General features: G+C 46.6%; 1 protein-coding gene across 2 annotated transcripts in view; it reads left to right on the top strand.

Moving 5' to 3' along the window:
* Positions 1-21351, top strand: part of Tgfbr2 (transforming growth factor beta receptor 2) — an 89873-nt gene that overhangs the window by 4513 nt on the left and 64009 nt on the right. Inside the window, exon 2 of one of the 2 annotated variants that reach the window (XM_013117089.3) lies at positions 15611-15685. The exons of the other annotated variant lie outside the window; for it this stretch is intronic. Coding sequence (XP_012972543.1) covers positions 15611-15685 — 75 coding nt within the window. The remainder of the gene's footprint in view (positions 1-15610; positions 15686-21351) is intronic. 2 annotated transcript variants of the gene reach the window in all.

Raw genomic sequence — 21351 nt, 5'->3', positions numbered from 1 at the left:
ATGGGCCTGAGGTAGAATGAGGACTACACACCGTAGACCAGGCTGTCTTGTTTTCCAGCTTTGTCTCTCCCTTACTGGCTGTGTAGACTGTGAGTCCTTTGCACTCACCGTGCAAAACTGGGATGATAGACTCGAGGTAGGGTGGGATAAAATAATACTTCCAAGTGCTTAGCTCCGTGTTCACGCCCCGCAGACAACGGGTCTGGTCGTTATTAACTCTCCAGTCACACCTGACAAAGGCCCCCACTGACCCTGTTCAGTCTGACTTTGCATCCTACCAAGGCCTGCAGCGTCCCAGGCCGCGATCCAGGCGGCTGTCCCTCCATTCACTTTCTGCTGCCTCTCTTGGGAAGTCCTGTCCGACTACGTTTTCCCACCTTTGAAGACCTACCTACCTTGGACCTCATAAGGAAGCCTGCTTTGGGTGTGCCAGGTGGGCCAGTTGTCCCCTCCTCCGCCCTCTCTCTGCTCCCAACAGTCATCTTTGTGTGATTCCCTGGTCCACTGAGCCTGGCAGTCCCCTCAAAGGCAAGCAAGGTCTGTTACTCAGAGACCGGTCTCCAGGGTCACCCCAAGCTGACACATCATTTTCCCAGGAAGGGCTGAGCAGAGCCCTCTTCATCCTGCTGGGAAAGTGTGACTGGGGCATGGTCTTTGCTACCCAGGCAGTCCCTGCTGTGGTGGCTTTGGTCTTGAGTGGTTGGATATCTGATCAGTGAGGCTTTGCAGCACCTGCAGTTGAGCCCAGAGCTTTGGGTATGCCCTATCCCTCTCTCTCCTGCCCCAGTCCACCTTCAATCCCCTGGGCTAAAGCAGCTCTTCAGCCTGCATTGCTTTTGCCTCAGTCCTTAATAACCAGGTCCCCAGGCCTTGGCCTCCAGGCTCAGCTGGGCTATTTCTATGCTGTGTAATTGGTTCTTATAGTCTGACCAAAGACAGAAAAAGATGTTTTGAATTGTGACATATTTTTAAACTGGTATAGAGGGTTCAAAACCATGACCCTTCAGAAAAATTTTCACCTATAAAATTACCCTGTGAAAGCCAGATATATCCTCCCTCTCTCTCTCTCTCTCTCTCTCTCTCTCCCTCCCTCCTTTCCTCTTCTCTCTTTGTTTTTTCAAAGAGAAAAGAAGACAGTAGAAAGTAGAAAGGAAACAGTAACTCAGTAACTGCAAAATATAATGTGAATTTAAGTTCAGGCTTTGTCATTTTGTGGTGCTGTTTGTTTGTTTGTTTTTGAGACACGGTTAGACTCTGGCCTGGGTTGGCCTGGAATTTACCGTGTTGCCTGGGCTGTCCTCACACTCATAGCAATCCTCCTGTCTTAGCCTCTCACATGCTGCTATTACAGGCATGAGCCCATCTTGAATGTTTACATTTACTTTTCCACCCAGGCTTCGTGTTTGGTGTCTGAGCACCGTGTCTAAGGGAAGTATTTCCCTCCAACACCAGCTGTCTATCATATAGCATCCTGGGGATTATTTAGGTCAGATGCAAACCACCAAGGTACTTCAAAACAGGCTGCATGGAACTATACTTCCTGGACCCCACTTAGTATATTCAGACAAGTGCTAAATAAAAGTTTACCCCTAACACCCGGCTGAGTTCCCCAGTCCAGCTCTCATGGATCTTGTGTGGTTGAAATCATGGTTTTTGGAGCCAGCTGAGCAGACGAGCAGTAGCAGCACGGTGTTCACAGTTTGTTTTGTCTCTCCCATGGGGGCTTGTGACCCCTGACAGGGGCAGGGGGTGGTTGATCACTGTGTTTCTGTGTAGGGTTACTGAGGGGTTTTAGGAAGCTACACAGGCACCCGGGCTCACCTCGAGGAGCAATTAGAAAGATGCTTACTTAATTCATTCATAGAAAGAGACCAAAAGGTAATTCTTACAACTCTCTATTGGATGGCGGCTACTCATATCCATTCAATGTGTGTGTGAGTGTGTGAGTGTGTGTGAGTGTGTGAGTGTGTGTGAGTGTGTGAGTGTGTGTGAGTGTGTGTGTGAGTGTGTGTGTGTGTGTATGTGTGTGTGTGTGTGTAAGAGAAGGTGGCAGGGACAAAGAGATGTCACATTTGACAGTGGGGGACCTTCCCCCCTCAGATGCCCTCGGTGTGTCACTGCTGATGGGGTCACATGCTTTTGTGATCTGCCATCTTTTTTGCTTTTTAGTTTCATTTTGTACTTCTCCTTATGTGCATTCATTGTACGTAGTACTGTGTGGTAGAAGCACATTTTTTTTCATGGAATATGTTGTACCTCCTGATAATCTTTGAATTGCAGAAAATCAAAACGGGGACAGTGTCTTGCACACAGATACTTTACAGTTCCAGGCCTGACAGTGGCATCATGGGAACCAGGGTGACCAGGGCTTTGATATTCATAGCAACTCAGCTGCATCATGTTCAATAATGTTTATTGTAAAATTCAAGTTCCAATCATATGGGACCATCACATAGGCACAGGACACAAACAACTGCCGGTGATCAAGAGTAGAATAGATTTTACCTGACTTAATGAAGATGGAAATTTTTTCTTCGGAGGTTCCAGGTCATTGACAGCCTATAGCAGGGCAAGATTCTCCTCTACATTGTACCTTGATGGGTTGTGACATGTTCTGACCTGGGTCCTCCTCCTCCCCCTCCCCCTCCTCCTCCCCCTCCTCCTCCTCCTCCTCCTCCCCCTCCTCCTCCTCCTCCCCCTCCACTTCCTCCTCCCCGTCTTCCTCCTCCTCCCCCTCCTCTTCCTCTTTCTTAGTCAGGGCCTCTTGAAGCCCAGACTGTCCTCAAACTCACTATGTAGCTAAGGTTGACCTTGAACTCCTAATCATCCCGCCTCTAGCTTCCAAGCATTGAGAATACAGTCATGCGCTTCTGTCTCTGGTTTATGTGGTCTTGGGATAGAACCCAGGGCTTTGTAACCCTAAGCAAGCACTCTACCGAGGAAGTATATAGATGCCCACCACAGAGCTACTGTCCCCTGGGCTGCAGTGGACTCAACCTCTGGCCTCCTGCCAAGGTTCTTACTGGGACCTGGCATCTATGCGTGCTGTTTCTAGGGCTAGAGCTGTAAGCCATCAGAAGGAATTAGCTGTAAGGCAAGAACCTGTGACTGGTGAGATACTATCTGGGAAAGATCAGGCATGCAGGCTCTCCCTCTCTTATCTAATGGAATATTTTCTCTCAAATACTTTCAGCATTGCAACTAAAATATGAGCCTGGTATACGCACAAAAGGAACCCGTGTCCTCAGGCCCCTGCCCATGGGGCGGGACACTCTTCACATTTCTGACCCTGCCTCTGTTCCCTTTATGATAGTGTTTTGGGTATCTGGATTGCCAAAATTCTTTTCCCCAAACCTACATCTGCAGCCTGCAAAGGATGTTTGGGTGGTTTTGTGAAGGCCTTCCTGACCTCTGGTTGGATACCTTATACTTTACAGCGGATGAGGAAAGAAGGGGGCAGGGAGAGGAAGAGTAGGGAGAGAGCTTGTTAGAAGACATGATTCTCCGTCTTCTCAGTGTCTTGCTTTTAAAATTTTATTTTTATTTATGTGTGCATCTGCATGCTAGTGTGCACATGTGGGTGCCTGTGGAGGCCAGAAGAGGGCCAGCCGCCTTGGAGCTGGAGTTACAGGTGCTTGTGAGCTGCCTGATGCGGGTGCTGAGAACTGTGCTGGGTCCTTTACAGGAGCAGCCCACGCGCTTACTATTGAGTCATGTCTCCATCCCCTCATGACTGAACAGGCCACGGAGAGAAAGACAAGATGTCAGCGAGGGCTCCCATTTTCGGGAAGGTCTTTGAGCAAGGAAGACCTTCTAAAGTTCAACCAGGTCCTCCAAACATTGGGGAGTTGTCTCGTCAGTCAAGGCACAAGGGGGTATGACTCATTTGGTTCTGCAGTGTGTTGGTTTGGTTTGTGACTTTACCCATTTTGGTCCATGGCATTCTAATCCTGCGTCCTCCAAGTGTGTGGGTGGGCTTGGCATGAGCCATGATCCTCTGCAGAAGAATTGGTCAAGAGTTACATCTGCTCACGGCATCCTGTTTTCCTGGAGCAGAGAATACTCCGGCTAATGAAAGCTAGGAGCCTGGCCATCTTCTCGGGAGAGGAAAGCTCAGGTCAGCTGTGTTGTTGCAGGAAGGAGGGCTCAGTCTGCTGGACTTGCTCTGCTGCAGCAGCTTCCAGGGTTTACAATGCCTTGGTTTCATCTCCCCACACTCAGATTATTAGCACAGGGTGAATGCGGTTTTTTTCTGGTGTTAAGAACACTTCTTCAGAGCAATTCATCGCTTCTCAAGTATTCTTTAAAATCGCGGATCCTAGGACAGTTTAGAGAAGTAAAACCCTTTCCTCCGCTCCAAGCCACAGGTCCGTTAAAGCACACAGTTTGGAGAACTGCAGCTTCAGCTGAACATGCATGACTCTGAGGAATAGTAAGGGGTGGTCCCTGTTTTCAATGGATGCCACAGTAGCTTTCCATCTAGTAAACATCTAAACTGTTTAAAAAGAGGGATTTATTTTGAGGTGGTCATTCACTGATGCCTTCAGGTGACTGCCTTCACCCCCAAACTCTGTGACCTCCTTTCACACAGAGAGACGTAATTGTCCTGTACACCTGATAACCGATGGATCTGGAGTTTTTATGGACAGTTACTAACCATGGCAGGAGCTCTCTGAGATCGTCCTATGGCCTGGAACATCGCTGAGATCTCCTTGTATGTTAGGAAATACTAAAGACACCTCTCGAGTGGGTTTTCTAATTGTAGTCTCTTAGTTAGATTTCCATTGCTGTGATAAACACCATGACCATAAGCCATGTGCCAGGAAATGGTGTATTTTTCTTATACCTTCCTGTCACAGTTCATCACCGAGGGAAGTAAGGGCAGGGAATCAAGACTCTTAAGAACCTGGAGGCAGGAGCTGATGCAGAGGCCGTGGAGGGATGCTGCTTACTGACTTGCTCCTAGTGGCTTGTTCACCCTGCTTCCTTATAGAACCCAGGACCACCAACCCAGGGATGGCACCGCCCACAGTGAGCTGGACCCTCCCACATCAGTCCCCCTCTATCAAGAAAATGCACCACAGGCTTGCCACAGGGCAGTCTGGTAGGAGCGTTTTCTCAATCGAGGCCACCTCTTTCCAAATGACTTTAGCTTGTGTTTAGTTGGCATGAAAACTAGCCAGCACATAGAGTAAGTCTTTAGAGGATTTGTTTTGGAGATCTGAACCCACGGTTCTTATGGAGTACTGATATTGTCTCAGCCGACATCAACATTTCTCCACCAGCACATAGAGTAAGTCTTTAGAGGATTTGTTTTGGAGATCTGAACCCACGGTTCTTATGGAGTACTGATATTGTCTCAGCCGACATCAACATTTCTCCACCTGCACATAGAGTAAGTCTTTAGAGGATTTGTTTTGGAGATCTGAACCCACGGTTCTTATGGAGTACTGATATTGTCTCAGCCGACATCAACATTTCTCCACCTGCACATAGAGTAAGTCTTTAGAGGATTTGTTTTGGAGATCTGAACCCACGGTTCTTATGGAGTACTGATATTGTCTCAGCCGACATCAACATTTCTCCACCTGCGAGAAGACGCAAAGAGTTAAGTGAAATAATGATATATTCAATATGTTTCTACTGCATCAGCATTTAGCGTATGTCATCCTGTTTCATTTCCTTAGTGAAATAAAGTGAGGCCCGATCCGAGTACCATGTATGTCACACCTGACAGATGGCCTCGAGGCAAACACGCACAGTGTGCCGTAAATGACGGGCTCTCAGCTGAGCCATGGTGGAGTTACACACCGGGAACATTAGGTAGCTGTAGAAAGACAGGCGCTATATTGGGAAGGACTCGGGGAGTTCAAGGCCGTAGTGTATATTAGACGATACAGACGTAAATCCAGGAGGATTTGCATTTTGAAGGTAACCTCAAGTCTTTTGCCTGGTGGAAGCCAAGCTCCTGGTCTGATACTGTGGCCAACAAGAATCTTCAATGCAAACAATAATTAAGAAACCTTGCAAGTGTTTTGTTTTTCTGCTGGATGTTTTCCCAAGTCTGGAGGCACACCAAAATATTTAGATGGTATTGCCTATGATGAATTATGAAATGGGAAGATAGTTTTGTAAATTATTGAGGAATAAATAATTGAAAGGCTGGAGACATGGCTTCAAGACTGCTCTTCAGAGGACCTGAGATCAGTTCCCAGCATACACTCTGGACACTAACCAGGGATTCCAGCTCTGGGGAAATCTGAGCCCTCTTCTGTCCTGAGCAAACCCACACAGACACACACGCATACACGTAAATAAAAGCACAGTTTACTTTGAAAAGTAAAGAATGATAAATTCTTGTTTGAGACTTAGAGAAAGGATGGAGAAGGGTTTTTTTTCCTACAGTAGAAGATATTACAAGGTCGTTGGGTGAGAATGAGATTTGGTTTTTAAAAAAGGTTTCTATTTGTACTTTTTTATAATACCATGCTAATAATTCTAAATAAATATTCACTCTCACAGCCAGATTCCTGTGTTAGTTTCTCAACAGAGTGCCTCTTAAACATGTAAACATCACCTTCCTCAAGACTTGAAGCTATCCCTAATGGTAGGGTTCACTCCCTGGCTTAGGACATACAGTTAAGATTGCCTTCCCTTCCAACCCCCCTCACCCTCTGCAAACAGACTGAAGTCTGCGCTATGGCATCACCAAACAAAAACCTTCTCCTCAGCCCCCCCCCCCCCCCAGCTCGGGTTCAGCTAAAGCCTTCATTACTTGCCTCACGTTCCCGTCCCGTGCCAAGGAGACACGGAGTTGGAAATGTGTAATTACCACAAGACCTTGATCTTAAATGAAAGGTAACCCAAAACTGACCCTTATTTTGAGATTAGAGTGACAGACAGCAGGTGGGGGACTGAGGCATCAGGCACAGGAAGGTGTCCAGGCAAACCTCCTAAGTGTTGGCTTCATCGGGGCTTGCTTTTAATTATTTGTGATGAGAACTGGACTAGAAGAGATTTCTTCTTTTCTTTCCCTTTCTTTTCGTGTGTGTGTGTGTGTGTGTGTGTGTGTGTGTGTGTGAGCACAAGCTTGCACATGTGCACACATGTATCAGGCAATGGGGAACAGGTGCATGCCTACCACAGTGCAAGTGTAGAGGTCAGAGGAAAACCTAGGGGGCTGGTTCTCTCCTTCCAGCTGCATTATGATGTGGTCTCTTTTGTCGCAGCACCACAGAGGTCCCTAAAATTCAGGCCCCAAGCTTGCTAGGTAAGCGCTGGTATCCACTGAGCCATCTCTCTTGCCCTAACAGTTTTTTGAGACAGGCTCTGTCTTCGGCTTGGAGATTGCCAATTCGGCTTAGGGCCAGGGAGCCTCTCTCTACCTCCCCAGTCCTGAGATTACAAGTCTTCACTATATCTGACTTTAAACAAAAAATAAGGTTCATTTTTATTGTTTTTAGTTATGTGTAGGTGTGTGGGTGTGTGCGTGTGAGTAGGGTGCCCATGGAGGCCAGAAGCATTGGATTCCCATGGAGTTGGCATTATAGGCAATTGTGATCCGCCCAACAATGGTGCTGAGAATCAAACGCAGGTCCTCTCCAAGAATGGCATACATCATTCTTGATGTACCATCTCTCCATCCCTGTGCCTGGCTTTTTTATATTATTTCCAGGGATCCAAGCTCAGGTCCTTCTGCATGTGGGCCTTACCCACTGTGCTACCCTGCCTGCCCCCTGAAGCATGTAATTCATTATGCTAGTAGGGACATTTACCAAAGTTGACTTAGAAAACATTTATTAGATCCTGAATTAATCCAAATAGAAAACTACCCAAATCCTCACAGGCCAGACCCATCATTTCCCTGGAGTTTTAAATTCATTATTATTAAGGAAAAACATTTAAGATCTATTACTTTAGCTATTTTAAGAATTCCCTGTAGCAGGTGTGTGAATGACAGACTGTGGAAATGGTGGGTTTGCTTCAGCTGGAACTCATGCCTGACTCAAGACAGCCTTACTTTGTCTAGTGGTGATGCCATCTCTCTTTGGTCAGTTACAGTGTCTGGTTCTGATCTTCCCTCGAGTGGGAAAAAAACGTCCAACAAGGTCTTTCCCATGGTAGAGAAATCAGGAGGGACTTTATCTTGAAGAAGACTCAAGGAGTGTCTATGTGCCTTGGGCAGGAAAGGAAACGTGCGTGGGTATAATTAGTGCTCTGTTGCCCTTCAGAGATCCGTCCATCACTTTCCTTAAAATACTCCTAGAGAAGACAGGCATTGCCGTGGCCTGGCAGCTTCTAGACTGCTGTTTTAGGCAGGGAGGAGCTGCTGAGACCTGTAATTGCATTTCTGTTTGGTTCGCAGACCCTTTTTAGGCAGAGGGTATGGATATTTTGGGGTGTGTGTGTGGGGTGGAGAATCTGTGTGCAGGTGCACGACACATGTATGTGAGGTGGGGGCAACCTTGACTTTCATTCTGCAAGGACCATCCACCTTGTGGTTTTGAGGCAGGGTCTCTCACTATCCTGGTTGTGTACCACGATGGCTTCTGGGGTACAAAGGGTTCATTTTCTTTAGTGCTGTGGCTCCTGGTAGTTAGTTCAGTCACACTCCAATGGATGACCCCACACAAATTGGAGCTGATGGGTTATGAAAATAAGTTTGTTAAAAAGAGAGCATGAAGTTGGGGGATAAGGAGGAGGGGGTAGATATGGGAGGAGTTGGGACGATTTGGGGTCCATATGATCAAAATGCATTGTCAACGAATTAGTCAAAATATTTATTTGATAAAAGAATAAAACATCAAAAAATGAACAAGTAGCAAAAGAAAACCAAAGGCGGACCACCATGTCCAGTGTTTAACATGGTGCTGAGATACAGCTCAGGTCCTTACATTTTCGAGGCAAGTACTTTATCTGCATAACCGTCTTTCACATCCAAGTACAGGACTCTCAGTGACTCTCACATGACCACTTATCATGTTCACAATTTATTCTCTAGAACCTACATAATGCTCTGGGAGGAAATGGTCATTTGATATCATCTGCTTTGCAAAAATACATAAAAATAGAAACCAAGCCACAACCCCTGACTGACAATCTGGGGTCTCTGAAGTTGTGTGGTTCTAGGTTGAGCGCAGACGCCTCAGCCCATGCAGGGCACTCTTGTTTTTAGCAGGGCCACTGCTAGGAAAACGTCCCGGGTCACCATTCGCAGGGCACTCTCATCACCGGCTTTGCTCTGGAGCTCAGGGGTCAGTCTGTCTGATGCCCCAGGCGTCCCCGTCTCCTCTAGCTGTGGCCTTGCTCGGTCTACATTCTTCCGCAGCCTCCTCCCGTGAGTTCATGTGTCAAGAACCCAAATTTGAGGCCCAGAGCTTTGACACTGAGCCCAGTAGATGTCTGTTTCTATTGTTGGTGGCAAACTGAAGGTTTTATAATACTTACTGCTCCTCTTGGTCCAGCAGATTGTCATCCCCAGGAACCTTGAGCCCTTCCCCACAACCTACAACCTTGGAGTTTGCATTTGTCAGGATCCCCCGAAAGCATGTACCAAGAGGGTTTACTTGTCTGCTGTGATGTCAGCGGGGTCCTGCAGGCTGGACCCATCGCTCCAGAAGAGGAGGATTCTTAGGGGAGCTGTCCCCAGCGTCACCAACCCCAGTAGCCGCCACACTAGGCCTGTCATGGACTGTGTCCTGGCCAGCTGCCAGTCAACTGAGGCAGTTCCCTTCACTGTAGCCTCCCTGGGCTTTTCAGCCACCAAATGCCCATCTCACCCTCCCAAGAATTTGATTCTCTATGGTATATACGCTCTTAGTCAGGTCACATCATCCAAGTCCACCTTGACCTGTGTAGACTTTAATCCACGCTGGCATCTTTGTTCCGTGGCATTCCTCACAATGTGTGGCATCATCGTCTGTGTCTAGTGCCAAGTATGTGGAAGCAAGCCCAACAAATTATAAATTACCGACAGTTAATATTGCTACTTTTGAAATGTCAGTTCTCACCTTCCACTGTATGGGCCCCAGGGACCAAACTCAGGTCCTCAGGCTTGGTGGCAAGCACCTTCACCCCCTGAGCCCTCTCACCAGCCCATCCCCCATCCTTTCCAATCTTCCTCTTCTGTTTTGAGGAACTCAATTCGCTGAAGCTCAGGAAGCACGTATCAGACTTTCCCCCAACACACTGGGCATTGACTTCTAACTGCTCTGCGTGTGCCCCCGCTGACTGGCTTCTGTATTTTTAGTCAATCCTAAGGCAGTTTTTAAACCCTGGCTACTTTCATCTTCTAGAATTCTCAGTTCTGGTTAGTGATTAATGCCTCCTAAGTAATACTGTAACACTAAACAGTTCTCAGGACCAAGTTTCCGATCATTCCAATAGTTTTCTTTTCTCACCTTTTTTTTTCAGACCTTTGCCATTTGAACTGTACTTGCAGTGAAAGAAAGAAAAAAGAATAAAAAATTTCCACTGCCTTCTGTGTCTCATGCTGCTTCCTGTTGCGTCAAATCTCAACATTTCATCAGCCTGACTTAGTTCTTAGTGCCTGGATCCTTGTAATGAGCTGTGTTTACAGCCAAAACCTGCTTGTGTGAAATGCAGGGCTACTTGGTTTCAGTTTTACTCTCCAGTTAAGCGACCACAGCACCAACTTTCTGTCATCGAGGACGGCTCATGGGCTTCTCCTTGGTCACCCTTGACTGTCTCTAATCAGGCCTCACATATTTCTGTCAGTTGAATCTCCCTTGGCCCAGCCTTCTGCGGGTTCTCCCCCTGAATCCTCGGTGACCACGTGACTTGCCTTCCCCACTGAGGTCAGAGTCTTCTTTGGTGTGCCTGGTGCACACACTAGGCAGAGCCGTGCAGATCCATTTCATCGGAACACGCCTGAATCAGACTGGGACTCCCTCATCTCCCATTCTGTTATTGGATACTTTATTCCCTGGCTCCTGTTTAATTAATTACTTAATTAGTTATTTTGTTGTGTATTTATTGTATTTATGAGGATATACATTTGTGTATATATTCGTGGTATGTGTGAGGGTACATGTGTGGGAAAGGAGGATGTGTCTATGGTATATGTGAGGGTACATGTGTGTATGTGTGTGTATGTGCATGTATTTTCCTGGTGTGTGTGTGTGTGTGTGTGTGTGTGTGTGTCTGGGAACACTAGAGAACAACTGTACAACTTCTTAGATGCTATCAACTCATTTTTAAAATAATTAAAACCTTATTGTAAAGAACTTTCAAATAAAAAGCACTACTCAGTGAGATTAGCTAGATCCAAAGTTTATACATCTCAGTGTAGATCTCTTCTCTGTGGGCCTGGATCTCTCCAATGTAGACTAGCCTGCCTGGTGGGAGCCTCACATGTCTGCCTGTCTCCACATCCCCAGTAGGGGGTTATCCATGGAGGTCACTCATGGTTGTGAGCCACCGTGTGGGCACTGGGAATCCTACCCAGATCCTGCACAGGAGCAGCAAGTGCTCTTGACCATTGAGCCATCTCTCCAGCAGCTGGGCTACATCTTTGACTCCTGTGAACTGATTTAAATCCCCATCTTTCTCTTGCTCACTGCCTCTCTTGCAAGCTTATTTGCTGGCTACTCGCTAACCTATGGTGTATGCCTTCTCACTTCGGTATTAGGTTGAAAACTCTCCAGGGGAACCGCTGTCTATGTCTGACTCTCTCCATCCCCCGAGCAAGTGTTCTCCCTACACGTGCTTATGTGCTTGTGGCGTAGCTTGCTGTTGTCAGTTCACTGTTTTTAAAGTCAAAGGAGCAGGCTTGTGAACCTAGAATCCTTGCCTTCTGGCTATCAAGCATTACTGCCAGAGCTTTGCTACCTATAGCTACAGGTATGTTTCATAGAACTCTGGGCTTGTAGGATCTTGAGAAATCTACCCTGTGACTGTCTACAGTGTAGATTTGCTCAACCTTCAGGCTCTCATTCTGCAAGTTTGGGGGTGCTGCACTGGGAGGGGGTTATAGGGCTTGTTTTTCTTTCATACATTGCATTTGTCTTTGATGTAATTCTTCTTTTGTCCATCACTTCAGACAATATGATTCTAGAAGTCCACAGAACTCAAAAAGTTAATAGCCATATTGCTTAGGAGAGTTACTGGCCCGGCTACCTTCCTTTGTATGAACTGTATGCTGGCTTCTGCCACCGGGATTATTGGAGAAGGGATGGGTGGGAGACGGTTGAGGAAGAAGAGAGTTAGATGACTCTTCTTTCCTGCCTGAGAGTAGTACAAATGTCCTTATCACAAAGGTGACTCTTTCAGGAAAGCCCTGTTAGAATGACATAGTTGTAACAATTGAATATGAGACCTTATGTGGATGCTTAGCAGGAACGAGCTGGGAGGACGCTTGGGAAAGCTTTTAACTCTCCCCTCCACCACTGTGTTCTCGGATCCATAAGGCAACACCAGTGTGCATGCAGCCTGGGCTCCAGGAACTGTGTGTTTCCTGCTCTGCTCACAGGCAGATCGCCACCCAGTTATCCACTGGATCATTCCTGTGATGTTCCCTCTCTGAGGAAGGCATGGAGTAACGACTGGCATCCCTCAGGCTTTGTGTGAGTTAGTTTTTCTCACCACTGTGGCAAAAATACCAGACAAAAGCAACTTAAAGGTAAATAGATTCTTTGGTTTGGGTCCATTGTAAACGAGGCAGGCATGGTGCAGAAATCATGGCCACTCTGGCAGAGACCCCATAACAGGAGTTTGTCATGCCTTAAAAGGATGTGGGCAAAAGGACAAGGGAGCAGACAATTCAAGCTAGAGCCAGAAGTAGCTGCCACTTGCAAGACTAGACCCCTATGACTTACTCCGCTAGGGTGGCTGTGGTCTGGAAGACTTCACAAGCTCCCCAAACAGTGCCACCGTCTGGAGATGCTGTGTTCAAACACCAGCCTGTGGGAGACATTGCGCATTCAGACCAAACAGCAGGTGTGCACGGCCTGAGCTTTTACCCACTCTAGGGAGTCAGAGGAAATGAAAGAAAAGTTAATAACCTTAGTCTTGATAGTCTGATACTTTTCAGGAATGGTTGAGAGGCAAGACTCTTAATTTGACATACCAGTGCCAGTAGTGAGCTTTTAAAACTGCCAAAGCATTTATCTGTCAAGATTTTAATGATGGAGTTGATGGGAGAGTGCTCATGGTCATCATATAGTCACTTACACTGTTCAGGACAGTACTAGCCACTTCCAAAAACTTAGAGTGTCATGTCTTGCCCACTTATTAGTGAGATAGATGCCCTGAGAGTCTCCAGGGCATAGAAGAACACCCGGTTTCTTTTTAATGATGATTAATTTTGTTATTTGACAATTTCATAATGTATAAATGCGTTCTGACTACTTCCTCTTCCCGTCCTCTCTTATCTCTCCCACCGCTGTCACCCTTCCCCTATTCCACCAGCACGTGACTTGGTTTTGTGGCCCATGTAGATAAGCGGTACCACCATGTGACAGTTGAGCTGGTGGCATCCAGTTTCTGAACAGTTCAATGATATCTTCTTGAATCACAGCTCTAACTTTAGCTCCCATGAGTCATCTCTGCCACTGTTTAATAGCAACTTCCCCGCCCACCTCTTCTTTTTCTCTTGGTGTTCATATGTACGTGCTGCATGTGTGTGTATGTAGTTAATGTATGTGTGAATATATGTGTGCGAGTGTCTGAGTGTGTGTGTGTGAGAGAGAGAGAGAGAGCATGCATGTGGAGACCGAATGTTGAGTGTCTCTCTCTATTGCTTGCTCTCTCTCTTTCTGTTATTATTATTATTATTATTTATAGACAGAGTCTCTCTCTGAACTTGGAGCTTATCAATTAGGTTAGACATGTTGGTCAGCAAGCCCCAGGGATCCTCATGTCTCTACCGTCCCAGTGCTGGGATAGTAAGGGAGCATTTCCTTGTTCAGCCTTTTCATTTGGCTGCTGGGAATCTGCACTCAGATCCTCTTGTTTACATGTAGACACTTTACAGACTGGGTCCTCTTCTCATCCCCTGCAGCTCCCTGTATATAAAAAACAAATGGCCTAGGTATCCAGCGTCTATAGGAGTCATGTTCTGCCAATCAAAACAGCCGTGTTTTCTGACTATTTCTTGAGGTGTTCATCTTTTACAAGTTCTGGGAAGAGGAATGAGAAACAATACACATCCCCTGAAACAAGGCTAGCTGGTGGTGATCAGTGCTGTAGTAGGCTGCAGAAGGGGCTTTGCAGGCAACCCTGGGAAGTGTGGGAGTGTCATTGATGGTGTTGCTTCTAGTCCATCTTCACTTTGATGTCACCAGGGTGTCAACTACTTGGCTCTTGTGCTCCATAAATGCTAGGGTCCTAAGGTGAGAAGAAAATGGAGAGATTAGAGGACCCAGGTGACATACTGGTTCCAAGTAGAGCTTAGACTGCATTCAGGAAGGTCAGTGTGCACTCTGTCGGAGTAACCAGGGACACAGCAGGGCCACTTTAGTGAATTTCACACCCCTGCTGGCTGTCCTTCTCATTGCTGTGACAAATGTCTGAGACTGTAACAGCTTCAGGAAGGAAGGCTTGCCTGGGCTCACAGTTTGGGTTTCCCGTCCGCTTATGATGATGACTATGATGATGACGGCGTGGCAGCAGGAGCGTGAGGCAGCTGCTCTCACTGCACCCACAGTCAGGAAGGAGAGAGAGAGAGAGAGAGAGAGAGAGAGAGAGAGAGAGAGAGAGACAGAGAGACAGAGAGACAGAGACAGAGAGACAGAGACAGAGAGAAAGAGAGAGGGAGGGAGGGAGGGAGGGAGGGAGAGAGAGAGACAGAGAGAGACAGAGACAGAGAGAGAGAGACAGAGACAGAGAGAGAGAGAGGGAGGGAGGGAGGGAGAGAGAGAGAGAGAGAGAGAGAGAGAGAGAGAGAGAGAGAGAGAGAGAGGCCTGCTGGTGCTCGTTTGCCTTCTCTTCATTCAGTTCAAGGCCTCAGCCTGTGAGGTGGGACCTTTCACACTCAGGGATGGTCTTCCCTCCTCAGTTAAGTCTCTCTGGATACACCTCATAGACACAAGCTTGTGTTCCAAGTGGACTGTCAAGATGAGTCATCTCAGTGTCCATGTTCCTCTTTGTTCCATATAATCTAGAAACACATCAGATGTCTTTAACTGTCCTCATAGGTAGAAATGAATGTTAAAATGAATGTTTAAAATGAACATTAAGATGAAATGACAAATATTAAAAACAAAACCTTTGTGAGGAGTGGGAAGCCTGCCTAGCGTCTGGGAGGCCTGGGCTTCAATTCCCAGCACCACACACACACACAAGTTGCCCAAGTTGTTATTTACCCACCTCTCTAGTGGTGGGAAACCATCGCCCAGAAAGCAGATTAGAGAACCAACTTGAATTTCTTTATTGTCACTGAAATGGGCAAAGAACAGCAGCTTGGCTTGGGGACTGTAGTCTGATAGGCTTGAAGACAACCTATTGACCATACCTGACTGTGAATAGTCTACACTTAATCTTTTGCATGAGTACAACACTTTATTAACTGAAAAATGTGTTCGCTTGCATGCCATTTTAAAATCACAAAACTGCCTTCTGAGAGGGTATAATTTTCCATCCCATTTTGCAGATGTGGAAATGGAGGCCCAGAAAGATGCAGCCATCTACCTAAGCTGTAATAGGACCATCCATCCACTGAAACGCTGTAACGTATTGAGAACTTGTCTTTTCATCTTCCTCTCCTTTGTAGTTAGTGTGTTCTTTCACTGCGCACTCCATGTGAGTCTAAGGTAAAACCCTGAGGTGGTAGGGCTGGAGAGCCAGCTCAGCATAGTCTGCTCTTGTAGGGAACCCTAGTTCAGTTCCCAGCACACACAGTAGGGCTCACAATTGTGTCTTAATCCAGCTCAAGAGGATTCAACACCCTCTTCTGGCCTCCTTGGGCACTGTACTGATGGGTACCATTCACAGACACATATGCGTGCACATAATCTAAAGACGTGTATACCCCTCTCATACACGCTAGTAACTAAACTGTGGTGAGGTTGGGGCAGGGGGGACCAATACCAGACGCCTAGTTCTTGCTTTGAAAGCTCAGATGCTGGATAATTTCCTCTTCCAGGTCACACCTAGAGGGGTTTTGCCCCTCTATTCCATCTTAGTGGAGTTCAGACTGTGCAACCAGTCACTTTTTTCTCTTTTGCTTGTGGGGGCAGCGGCCTTTCTTCTGGGCACCATGGGATCTTGTTAATCCTACCGGTTGAGAACACCACCGCGATTTAAAGCCAAATTTGAAGCAAGCTTTAATTAAATACTGGCCAGGTGGATGGGCTCTGGCCAGGTCCATACCCAGTTTCCCAGGAAATTGGCCCCAAGTCACAGTTTGCAGGGACTTAAATATTTCCCATCAGGTCCAATCAGGGGCAAGCGTACATCCTGATGTAGTTCCTGCCCGCAAACCTCCTACCCACATATGATCAAGCACATCTGATGCAGATGGGTCAAACAAACTTGTTTAGGGGAATGAAAACATGTGGCTTATTATAGCCCATAAACAACAGCCTCCAGTATTTCAGGAACTATCTGTTCTTGGGCAAGGGGCTTGCAGATCAGAGGCATTTTTGTTTCATGAATCTCTTAGGCATAGTAATTAAAACCTAAAACGTGACTTAGGCTCTCACAGTCTGTCTTTTTGAGGCTATGTCACCATTCTCAGGAAGCACATGTTGCCATTTACGGAAGGCTGTGTGTGCTATGCTGGGCAATGTTGGGACAATCCTGGAATCCTAGAGCATGGGACAGGGAGGACCAAGAGTTCAAGTTGGTCAGCCTGAGTTACAGGAGCCCTGCCTCAAAATACCAAAACTGATAAACAAGTAAATAAAGGAAGACATATAACAGACAACTAGTTGCTGTCATTCTGCGACTCCCCTTTTCCTAGAGCTTCAGGTGCCTGGCACATCAGCAAACACAGGCATCTTTATATAAGAAGAGCAGGACTTCACCCCGTGAACCTAGAAGGTGGTTACTAACTCTGCGCGCCCTTCCTATGGCTGCTTAATTGTGAGTCTCCAAGTTAAGGTGGGAAGACAAGTAAAGGTGTTTCAGAGGCAGGGTAGGAGTAGGAGAGACACCCGGCATGTCATCAGATTGCTTGGATAGAAAACAAGATGGAGTCTGAGGGCTATCGCAACCTCCGTACAGTTGGGATAAAGGAGGGGCTGAGGAGAAGAAGGCTCAGTGGTTAAGAGCACTTGATGCCCTCAAGGACCTGAGTTCAGTTCCCAGCACCAAGTCCAGTGGCTCACAGCTGCCAGTAACTCTAGCTGCAGGGGGTCTCATGGCCTCTACTGGCCTCACTGGGTTGCACACACACACACATATAATAATAATAATAATAATAACAACAATAACAAATCCCTTTTTAAAAAGAATGACCTTGGCTAGCAGACAGTGCATGGCTTGCCATTTTAGCAACCTGATTGGTGCTCCCAATTTCCCAGAGATTGCTTTACAGAAGTGCTGTTATATTAAAAAAGGAGAAGTTGAGTCATACATGATATTTTATTTAATTTTAGCCAAAACATGAATTAAATGAGCTCTGGTGACAGTGGCTTCATTCTCTCCAATGCCACCAGCCCTCAGCAGTGTGAGTTTCCTGTGGTTTGAGTGAGCTGGAGGGGCCTCATGACCCTCCTTCCTGTGCAGATTTTCCGTTAAGGTCGGGCTTCATTAAGTAACGACTGGATTAATGGATTTATGTTAGAACTGGCAAAGTTTCCCTTGCCATATTTGTAAGTCTTGCATATTTGTAAGCCTTGCATATTTGTAAGTCTTCTGGAATAATCCTTTTTATGTGATCCTTAAAAATTGTCATCTTTACGTACTGAGCCTTGTATTAAGGAAGAAGTCACTGTAACAACAACACCAAGTTTGAAAATTTCAGAAATGGCCCTTCTTCAGGTAGGAATAGAGGCGGTGGCTAAGGGGATTAAAATGGCACAAAGGCGAGGGCAGTGGATTAAATTTTGGGGATATAAGTAACTCAGGTCATCAGGCTTGGAGACAACCACCTTGACCACTGAGCCATCTCACCAGCCTAAGAGACATTTTAGATGTTCATCTCTCTTGTGGACGGGAAGTGACTCACAGGGCTACACATATATTCAGAAGCTAGAGGCACTGATGACTGCTGGGAGTGATGATGTTTCTTTCTTCAGGGATGAGATTCCTGGTAGGTTGCTCAGGCTGCAGTACACGGCCCAACATCCACAGGCTTTCAGAGGATACTGTCTGTCTGTCTGTCCGTCTATCATATTAACTACCTGCCATCCTACCTGTCTTTCTCTGTCTGTCTTTCTGTGCATACATCCTTCAGTCTACCACATATTTATCCATCTCTATTATCTCTCTCTGTCTCATCTATCTATCTATCTATCTATCTATCTGTCTGTCTGTCTGTCGTCTATCTCTCTATCCATCATCTGTCTGTATCTATCTATCTATCTTATTACCTACATGTTATCCAACTGTCTTTCTTTATCTTTCTGTGTTTTTGTGCATCCATCCTTCAGTCTACCAATGCATTCATCCAATCCACCTCTATTATCTATCTATCTATCTATCTATCTATCTATCTATCTATCTATCTATCTATCTATCATCTATCTGAAAGAGGACATCCAGTGGAAAGGAGATGGGGAAAGTCCTAAGAAGAGTTGGAGAGTAAAAGGTGGTTTTGACCAAAACAAAACACATTCATGGAAAAGGAAAACAAACAACTAAATAGAAGCTCAGCTTCATCAGGAAATTCTCCAGTCTGCTCTTTCAAATACTTCTGCCTATGTCCTGCTGTGTCTGTGAGGACTAGCTAAGGAGCTCCACCCTTTCAAAAGATCACACCCGCAGAATTCACCCAGGGTTCCCTTCGAAGGAGAGTGTTCGCAGTGAAAATGAAAGGCCCTAAGGCCCTATGTTTATATTACCTGCCTCCTCCCCAAACAGGATTTGAGGTTGAGTCATGTAGGAAGATGCTTTGGGTTGGGCCTGACCACACCTGCACTCAGCTCTGGAGGTGCTGTACCGCGGCGCTTAGGGGAGGAGTGCTTGCAGGCAGCTGCCCGTTGCTCAGCTCTGACGTACTTTTGTACTTTTGTCTGTTCAGTTCACCACTCTGTAGAGACTGCAGCTCTCTCCTTCCCATCTGCATTTCAAATGCCATTGCTTTTAGTGTCATCTCTTTTAATTTATGTGCATGAGCGCTGTGTCTACATGCATGTAAGTGTACTACCATGTGCGTGGCGGGTGCTCAAGGAGGCCGGAAGCTGGTGTTGGATTCTGTGGGCATGGGGCTGCAGATGGTTGTTGCTGGGACTAGAATTTGGATTCTCTGAAAGAACAGCAAGTGCTCTTAACTGCTGAGCCATCTCTCTAGACCACCTTACTCTTACTTGTGTGTGTGTGTGGGTGTGTGTGTGTGGTGTGTACACATTTGGATGTACATATGTGTAAGGGTGGGAGTGCATGCACATATGTGTTCATTCCACTGCAGGCTAGGGAACAACTTCTGGTGTGTCTTACTTTAAAATGCTTCCCCCCAACCCCACCTTTTTTTTTTTTTTGAGATAGGCTCTTTTGTGTCCTGGAGATCTCCAAGTAAGGTAGACTGGCTAAGGAGTAAACACAGAAACACAGGGGCCCTTCTCTGTCAGTCTTTCCAGCCCTGGGAACAAGCCCACACCACCATGTCCAGCATCTTTACATAGGTTCTGGGGGTCGAATTCAGGCCCTTATGCTTGCAGAGCAAGAATGTGACCAACCGAGCAATTGCCCCACCCCAACCCCAAGACTGTGTCCTTTGCTGAACTGTATTTCATTTCCAGCCCTGCTGTACATCTAAATTCTGAGAAGTTTTAAAGTAATCCCTCTGCCTGAGTCAACCCCTGAGTTCTGGCTCACTGACCTGAGCAGGGCCTTGGCTTCATCTCAATCTTTAAAAGAAATCCCTAGATGCTTCTGATGTGGAAGCCAGGATTGAAAACACTGATTCAGCCAAACCCAGTGAGAGTACAAATAAGTATGTGTCCAGGAACGGCAAGGTATTTAGGCAGTGCCCCACAGTAGAGAAATACCCTTTCATGGGTTCAGCAACTAGCAACTCCCTTTCATTGGCATTCTAACAAAGATGAGAGAGACTTCAGAGCAGAGCTGTGCAAGAATGAAGATTCTTTTATTTTGAAGTCGGCCACAGAACGGCGGCTTCCTCGGAGACGGGGTGTAGTTTGGTCGTCTAGTGTGAAGCCTGGGTTCTGTCCCTAGTAAGGCATGAACTGGGTGGGAAAGCAAAAGCTGGTGACCTCTGCTTTCTGGAGGGTGAGGATTCCAGGGTCAGAAGGTCATCTTTAGCTGTGCTGTGAACCGGAGGCCAAGATCTCCTGCGGTTGATGCCTACCTGGGCGATGCTGGGGAGTCAGAGTGGGGGCGGAGTCTCTCACTGAACCTGGAGCCTGCTGGTTCTATTAGGTGCTAGCCCCTGAGAGCCTCCTGTCTGCCTCCCGGTGCTGGGATTACAGGCATGAATTTTCCACTGCTCTTATTTAATTGGTGGGTGCTAGGGACCCAAGTCTTGACCATCATGGTTGCATGATAAGCGCTTATTGACTGAGCCATCTCTCCTCTCCAGACCCTTAAACATTGTTTGAAAACGATAAGATGTAGCCATTGGCTACTGGGATCTTTTCAGATCTCACTCTTGTTGGTGCCTAAGGAGGCAGGAGAGGGACAGATTAAATTCTTTGTTCCTCTCTCTTCCTGTGTTCTGGGCTAATAGACGGCTTCTGTCTGGTGTCTAAGGCTGACCGTAACATGGTTGACTAATACACTCTAAACTACCCTGTTTTGTTGGAGGAATGAATGTCCAGCCAGGCTGCTTTTATCATGTAGGGTTTTAGCAGTCATCTGTGAAGGACTCTAAAAACAGTATTGTCACACAGGGGAGACGGCTTAGTGACGAAGTGAGTAAGAGTGCTTTCTTGGAGGCTCAAAGACTTGTTGAAATCTCTAGCATGCTCCATAAAGGCTGGGTGGTAATGGCAGCCTGTGTTTGTAACCCCAGGACTGTGAAAACAGGGAATGGAGGATCAGTGGGGCTTGCTAGCAGGCAACACACACACGCACACACACACACACACACACACACACACCACACAGGCACTCACATACACCACATACCCACACACCACACACACACATACACACGAATACACATATATACCACACATACACTCACACACATTGATACACATACCACAAAACACACACACAGCACAACACACACACATGCACATATATACTACCACACACATACTCACA

This window comes from Mesocricetus auratus, unplaced genomic scaffold, assembly GCF_017639785.1.
Source record: "Mesocricetus auratus isolate SY011 unplaced genomic scaffold, BCM_Maur_2.0 Super-Scaffold_100691, whole genome shotgun sequence".
Lineage (NCBI taxonomy): Eukaryota > Metazoa > Chordata > Mammalia > Rodentia > Cricetidae > Mesocricetus > Mesocricetus auratus.
This window is presented reverse-complemented; position numbering and strand designations above follow the sequence as displayed.